The sequence below is a fragment of the Canis lupus genome, chromosome 8 (genome assembly GCF_048164855.1).
Source record: "Canis lupus baileyi chromosome 8, mCanLup2.hap1, whole genome shotgun sequence".
Taxonomy (NCBI): Eukaryota; Metazoa; Chordata; class Mammalia; order Carnivora; family Canidae; genus Canis; species Canis lupus.
The window spans coordinates 34881872-34889779 of record NC_132845.1 but is presented as its reverse complement, the minus strand read 5'-3'; the positions used below and the strand labels follow the sequence as shown (position 1 = coordinate 34889779).

The window sequence follows — 7908 nt, the reverse complement described above, 5'->3', positions numbered from 1 at the left end:
CCAGAATGAGTAGTGACTATATAATGAGAATTAGCTCCTTTCACATCAAGGGACACAATTTTTTACATGTCAGTTCCTTCTTTCTCCTTTTTCAACGAAAAACGTTTGTGTGTGGATAAGGTAAATCAGAAGAATTTTGTGGATTTATAATTTGTAACTGTGCCAGTTCCACTGTGCACTTGGAATAAACAAATAGGGGAAAACTATCCATTCATGTCAGAATCCCACTGGCTCAAGGATTTTCTGGGTGCATGGATGGTAAACCTGATAATCTCATGTTTCATTTTTTGGTTTTTTTTTTTTAAGATTTTACTTATTTATTCATGAGAGACACCCAGAGAGAGAGAGAGAGAGAGAGAGAGAGAGAGGCAGAGACACAGGCAGAGGGAGAAGCAGGCTCCATGCAGGGAGCCCGATTTGGGACTCCATCCTGGAACTCCAGGATCATGCCCTGAGCTCAACTGCCCTGCCACCCAGGCATCCCTGATAATCTCATTTGAATGAAGTTTATGACTGGTAATGACAGATATTTGTATTCCATTGCAGTGGTAGATAAAATGTATGGAGTGTTATCTGCCTTATTTAATATACTTTAAAACTTATTCATATATACATGCTTATATATAAGCTGATACATGTATCAGTTCCCTCAAAGGAGGAAACTACACCTTCATAAATTCTGAACTATATCGCATATTTGCTGACCATTACAAGGGATTAACAGGAATAAACTAATAGTTTATTAGTCACTAATAAACTAAAAAGGTATACTTGGGTAGAACCCAGGGGACTGTTGAACACTTAATGAATTCATCATGTGACAAATAAAATGGACAAAAATAGTAGGGAAAGAAATTTTATTTTCAAGGATTTGTGCATACAGTGGTGAATAAAAAATTGTATTTCAACTATAAAAGGCTGACTCCATCCCACCCTGGTATTCAGGGTTTATGGTGATGCCAGTTTGAATCTGAGGCAATATTGCTATCCCCCTGCTTCCACCCCTAAAAGACTCCCTCAGAGGAACAACTTCCTATAATTTTTAGTCAAAATATATATGACACATCAACCAAAGTAATGAGTTAAACAGCCGTCTGCTCATCTGCTTACATAAAGGCAAGAAATGAAATAAGCTGTGTATTTGTTTCTTGCTGTAAATTACCTTCATTTTGTGCACGTTTTTGGTACATTCTCGTATGAAAACATCTCAAAATATAACAATTTAGGTCAAGGTGACCCATCTGGGAGGTTGTAAAAATTGGTTTGAACTAGAACTGTGAAATGAAATATGAAGCAGCTCTACTCACCAAGCTTAGAGACATTAGCCCTATTGGAAAACAAGTCATTAAAGCTACAAAATAAGTGCAAAACATGCTAAACCTGTATTTCCAGGGAGTGACATTCCTGCTGGCCAACAGGTCCCAAACACACCTACAAGGTGTAACTCTTCCTTTCTATTCCAATAGATGTCCTTTCCCTCATGCGAAAGATCCTCAGAAGTGACAATGGAAAACACATTAATCATTGAAATTTACCCTGCAGGCCAATTCTGGAAGAGGCAAAAGCCACAACTCTGAGATGATTAGACATGTAGTGTTTACTTGAGGACTTTCTATACCTCTAGAAACCCTCAAAGCACTGAACTGCCTATTTTGGAACCTAAACTTCCTAGCAGCTTTTCTTTGGGGATAAGAAAAAAAAACAATTTCCTGCCACACAGGGGTCAACCACAGCTAACCTGTCCATAGTCAAGTTTTACTGTAATGGACAATCCAATTAGTTCCTATACTTTTGCTTGCTTTTTACAATAATTTAATTTTAGACCAACTCTCTTTTTTAAATGGGTCTTTTCTCAAATGTTGAGTCATCTAAAATGATTTGTGTAAGGTATCATATCCATGGAAAGGCCTATTAATCTCTATTGCAAACATCTGTTTTCCTTTACTTTAGAAAACACCCTCATTTTATCCATGGATTCTATGAACTGTCCCAACATGCCCGTGAATATCAACAACTTCTCTCACTCATTTGAATTTACCATGTTCTTATAATACAGACAGAGAGTTTCCAAGATACCTAAAGAGTACTGCAATATGAGGAAAACTAAGAGTTGCCCAAGAAAAACAAGCAATCAATTAAAAATTGCCATAATAACCCAGACTCAAACACAGAATAAGGCTGTGTCTTGGATAACATGACAAAACATCCATCTAACATCACAATAAATTCTTATACTAAATGACTTTACTAGTGTATGAATTATATACTAAATTTTACTCTAACTGCAAATATATTAAAAATTATTTCTTCAATACTTTCTCTTTTCCCTAGTAATGGCATTTAAGACTGAGTAACGCTATTTAGTACTCAGTAATTTAGAGTACATAAAAAGGTTTTAGGAAAATTACAACAGTGGATTCATTTTCTCTATACCATTTGATGGGATGAAGTCTCTTTTGGGGGATACTGGCGAACAGAACATTTTTCTCATCCCAAGTTACTGCTTTCTGGTCTCATCACAGACAGATAATTCCTAAATCTTATATAGGCCCAGATTTTCTTGGCAAACTCTTGAGCTACCAACACAGCACAGCTATTTCATCTCTCCTCTTTTTGCAGTGAGGACCATGCCTCTCTTTTCTGTTCCCAGATGGGTATATGAAAGAGAAATTTCCAAAGCTGAACATTTTTCTTGGTATTGTTTAACTCCTATTCCCCTCCTCCCCCCTCACCCACCTACCGCCCCCCCTACCACCCCCACCAATTTGCCAAATCCAAATCAAACAGTGGAGGGGGAAAAAGTCAAGTCTTGAAAATCCTCCTTCCAAGAGGTGTGAATATAGCCTATGTCCTTCCCTAACGAGGCTCGGTTTGAAAAGATCCTCAGGATGGGCTGAAGAACAAAATGGGTGACAGGTTTTGATGCAGGAGGTATGTAATCTTGTCACCGTGGGGTGTAATTTATCTGGACATTATATGCTCTCTGCTGAGGACTGATTCACACACAGGTCAAAGGAAGTTGGCCTTCTGGAGTCCCCTGAAGCATAAATAATGTTTGTAACCAGGAGGAATTTCCCCTATATACAGTAGGGGCAGATGCTGTGGCGTCATCTTGGGGACTTTGATGATTTTAGCTGAGCTCTCTTACACTGGGCCCAGGCCCCGGACAGTTTCTTCACCCTCATCCTCTTGGTTGGCAGCTGATGAGATGGATGCTTTGGAATTCATTTTACAAACAGGACGTAAAAGGCCATTACAACGCAGGCGATTGCCACAGCAGCATGCAGCCTGGTTCCAATCACAGCGGCTAGCAGACAAAAGTAAAAAGAGAAAAGAAATCACATCTGCCCTTCATGTAAGTCCTCAGTTTCAAGGTGAGCACTTAAGGTGCTATTGCCACAGCAGCATGCAGCCTGGTTCCAATCACAGAGGCTAGCAGACAAAAGGAAAAAGAGAAAAGAAATCACATCTGCCCTTCATGTAAGTCCTCACTTTCAAGGTGAGCACTTAATGCTATTAAGATATTTTGAAACCTGTAGTCACGATGAAGAGACCTATCAAGGTTCTCAAGAACCCACTCAGGAATGCATTTAAATACTATCTTTGGGGGCACCTGGGTGGCTCAGTGGTTGAGTGTCTGCCTTCTGCTTGGATCATGATCCCTGAGTCCTGGGATCAAGTCCCAAATCAGGCTCCCCACAGGGAGCCTGCTTCTCCCTCTGCCTGTGTCTCTGCTTCTCTCTGTGTCTCTCATGAATAAATACATTTTTAAAAATAATTAATTAATTAAAAAATATTAGACTTAAGCTCTAGGTTCTAGGTTAACATACTCTTTGTATTTTGCCCTGTTTTGACAAAAGATTTAGGTAGGTAGGATTTACCTATAATAAAAAGTGAAAAAGCATTTGAATTAATGAAACTTAAAAGAGAATCCAGTATATTCTTTCTAGAAATTCAGAAAAACTTTTCATTGAGAAAATATTACAACAATTCTAGTCCAGTCTAAAATGCTTTAATTTATATACTTTTACTACATGGAGGATATTAAAATTACCTTGATGCGAAAATAAATAGTTATATCGCAGTGGAACCAAATATAATGCCACAATAACCTATCCCACCTCCCCCACACGCACACTTTGTAGCACCTCACTGTCCAGAGATGGCAATCTCCTCTCCCTGTCCAGATAAGATCTTACCTTTGTAAAACACACCCCAAACTCCTTTCTTCTCTGATAGCAGCCAGGTTTTGAGACGAGGTACTTTCTTGAAGTAAGCACAGGTGCAAACAAAGAGCAAACCAAACACCAGAATTCCATCCAAGGAGTACACTATTATAGAAAGAAACACACACACACACCTTTGGTACTAATCTGGCTTGGAACAGGTGATCCCATTTGAGAATGCAAAGGAGAACAGAGTGATATCAAGACATTAAAATCAATTAGCAATGCCAACCCTTGACAAGAGGAAGCCTAAAATCCTGGGACTGACAAGGTTACTTCACTGTTCCTCAAATTGCTTGCAGACAGCCCTCTTACAAAGATTTCACTGCACCTTCTCCTCCTCTTTCAAGAGCTACAAGTCTCGGGGATCCCTGGGTGGCTCAGCGGTTAAGCGTCTGCCTTCTGGCTCAGGGTGTGAGGCTGGAGTCCTGGGGATCCAGTCCCACGTTAGGCTCCCTGCACTGAGCCTGCTTCTCCCTCTGCCTGTGTCTCTGCCTCTCTCTCTGTCTCTCATGAATAAATGAATAAAATCTTTAAAAAAAAAAAAAAAAGAGCTACAAGTCCTGAGAACACTGCATCACTTTACTGGAATCAGCCTCCCAGGAATGGCCAGTGTTGATAACAGTTTGAGAGAGGTGTGAGAATCCTTGGAGCATGAGCGGAGGAAAGTACACATGTTCCTATTATCAATCACTCATGTGATAAAGGAGAGCTAGATGTTTAGCCAAGTCTCTCAGATCTGCATTTGCTGAAGAATATGTTAAGGCAAAAAGTAAAGCTAAACGGATATAGCAACTTTCCTACGCTTATCTTACACTTTATGCATGATACTCTACTTACAAACCAAATTTCTGCTACAATAACAACACATTCTTGTTAAAAAAAAAAAAAAAGGCATCTGAGGCATTGACATAGAACAACTGTGGGGCACCTGGGTGGCTTAGTCCGTTAAGTGTCTGCCTTCAGCTCGGGTTATGATCCCAGGGTCCTGCATCCGCCCTACTTAGCTGGTAGTCGGCTTCTCCCACGCCCTGTGCCCCTCCCCACTGCTTGTGTGCGCTCTCTCAAATAAATAATCTTTGTTTTACAAAAAGGACAACTGCGGGAGCGGGGGGAAGCTTTGAACAACTGGTTCTACTTCTTCCATATGTTAACATGCTATTTCTTGTACGCGTACGCACAATGAAGCACCTAACTGCAAAAAAGAAAAAAAAATCAGAACAAAAGAGGAGGGAAAGTAACTAAAATTTGCTCAGTTATTATTATCTTTCAGACTGCTCTCTTATTTCTTGGTTCTGATTATCTCTTCCTCCCAGTGATGTCCCAGTACTGTGCCTCGGTAACCTTAGACCTGTGACCTGCCCAGGAAGCTCCTGAAGGATATTGTACATAATCAGTACCTGCGAGTTCCGGGCCACTCTATCTCCCTCTCTTCAGTAAAACTATCTCACAGCCAGTAAATTAACACATACACTAAATTCTTATGATGAATGATACTTCAACGTATTATACTTTAATTAAGTTCTTGCAGAAAATACCAAAATTCACAAGGTGAAGTTTGAGTCTCCACTGCCTGGCTCGTGGAGAAGGTACCTCTGGGAAATGCTTTCTTGTGCCCCTCAAATCATACTAAGAAGCCTTCTCTTCTTTCCAGTAAAGTTGACTCTAAAGACCATAAAGGTCCTGCCCCTGCACTTCCCTGGAATTCGGAAATCATGTCCAGAAAGTGTTCGGAGACGTTTGGAAACGTAGGTGGGATAAACGGTTGCAACCGCCACCTCGTCGGGAGAGGCAGTGTTTAAACCCGACCCGTGCAGCCCTGGGCGGGGTCTTCGGATGGGACCAGGCAGACAGGGCTTTAGAATCAAACAAGTGGAAGCTTTCCGGCATTTTTTCAAAACAAGGAGAACTTTAAGGGTCTACGTTCGCCTCCAAAAAGTGTGAGGCTTGACCCTGTAGTTTCTCGTCCTGCCCCCGAGGCTACAGTCCGGGAGTCTGAGAACGTAGGAGCCGAGAGAAGGATCCTCTTCCCCCTGGTGCTCAAGCAACAGTGCGGCCGGGCCCGGCCTGCCTGTCTTGCAAGGGCTAGAACGCACTTCTCGGAAGGCACGAGGGAAGCAAGGCCAGGGGCTGAGCACCGGTGCGGACGAGAGGCCCTGGCAGCCCAGGTGCGCACGGGACGGCGGGGCCGCCAAGGGGCCTGCGGACCAGCGGCAGCCGCCCCGAGAGGCCCCCGCGGGGCTGGCCTGCGAGGGGGCGGGAGACTCGCCACGTCAGGCCCGGGCCCGCCCGCCACGTTTCCCCGGGCCCGTTCCTCCCATTCTCCGCTCTGGGCGTTGGCTCTCACCGTTCGTCATGGCGGCTGGGCCCGGGCCTGGCTGGGGGCTCCGGGATCGGCTGTGCGCGGCCGCGGCCAAGACTGGGGAACCAGCTCCCGGTTGACACTTCCCGATCGGGGTCGCGGCGACGCGGGAGGCGAAGTACGCAGGCGCAAGGACAGACAGGCGAGCGCCGAACGCAACCAGGCGGGGCTAGCGGATTGCGGAGCCAGGGGACGCGGCTGGGCGGTGCCTGCTTACGCACGCGCGAGAAGAGCGGCGTCCGAGAGCCTCCCGGGTGGCCGCGGTGACCCGGCTTCTTCCGCGGGAACCTGCAGCGGGAGCGCTAGGCCTGGCCTGGCCTGCTCGCGGCCGTCTATTTGGATAGGTCAGGCTTGCAGCTTTGCGCTTTATTCTGCGCTGTGGCAGCTGCTGTGTGTGTGTGTGTGTGCGCGCCCAGCAACCTTCCTGCGAGGCATGGTGTGTGTGTGTGTGTGCGTGTGTGTGCGCGCCCATCAACCTTCCTGCGAGGCATGGTGTGTGTGTGTGTGTGTGTGCGTGTGTGCGCGCCCAGCAACCTTCCTGCGAGGCATGGTGTGTGTGTGTGTGCGTGCGTGCGTGTGCCCGCCCAGCAACCTTCCTGCGAGGCATGGTGTGTGTGTGTGTGCGCGCGCGCGCCCAGCAACCTTCCTGAGAGGCATGGTGTGTGTGTGTGTGTGTGCGCGTGTGCGCGCCCAGCAACCTTCCTGCGAGGCATGGTGTGTGTTTGTGTGTGCGTGCGCGCACACGCCCAGCAACCTTCCTGAGAGGCATGGTGTGTGTGTGTGTGTGTGTGTGCACGTGCGCGCCCAGCAACCTTCCTGCGAGGCATGGTGTGTGTGTGTGTGCGTGCGTGCGTGTGCCCGCCCAGCAACCTTCCTGCGAGGCATGGTGTGTGTGTGTGTGCGCGTGTGCGCGCCCAGCAACCTTCCTGCGAGGCATGGTGTGTGTTTGTGTGTGCGTGCGCGCACACGCCCAGCAACCTTCCTGAGAGGCATGGTGTGTGTGTGTGTGTGTGTGTGCACGTGCGCGCCCAGCAACCTTCCTGCGAGGCATGGTGTGTGTGTGTGTGCGTGCGTGCGTGTGCCCGCCCAGCAACCTTCCTGCGAGGCATGGTGTGTGTCTGTGTGTGCGCGCGCGCATGGCCAGCAACCTTCCTGCAAAGCATGGTGTGTGTGCGCGTGTGCGCGCCCAGCAACCTTCCTGCGAGGCATGGTGTGTGTGTGTGCGTGTGTGTGCGCGCCCAGCAACCTTCCTGCGAGGCATGGTGTGTGTGTGTGTGCGTGTGCGCGCCCAGCAACCTTCCTGCGAGGCATGGTGTGTGT

At 46.3% G+C, this 7908-nt stretch overlaps 1 protein-coding gene across 1 annotated transcript; it reads right to left on the bottom strand.

The window, feature by feature from the left end:
- Nucleotides 1-840: 840 nt before the first annotated feature.
- Nucleotides 841-6710, bottom strand: TMEM167B (transmembrane protein 167B). The gene is made up of 3 exons (XM_072834856.1): nucleotides 6574-6710; nucleotides 4200-4331; nucleotides 841-3307 (listed from the first exon to the last, which is right to left on the bottom strand). Exons 1-3 carry the CDS (start codon nucleotides 6581-6583, stop codon nucleotides 3225-3227), a joined length of 225 nt encoding a protein of 74 aa, XP_072690957.1. The 5' UTR covers nucleotides 6584-6710; the 3' UTR covers nucleotides 841-3224.
- Nucleotides 6711-7908: the final 1198 nt, after the last annotated feature.

Excerpts from the sequence above, each read along its gene's own strand:
- TMEM167B (XM_072834856.1), bottom strand. Across the intron at positions 3,308-4,199 it reads TTGGGGTGTGTTTTACAAAG|CCGCTGTGATTGGAACCAGG; the intron begins GTAAGATCTTAT and ends TTTGTCTGCTAG.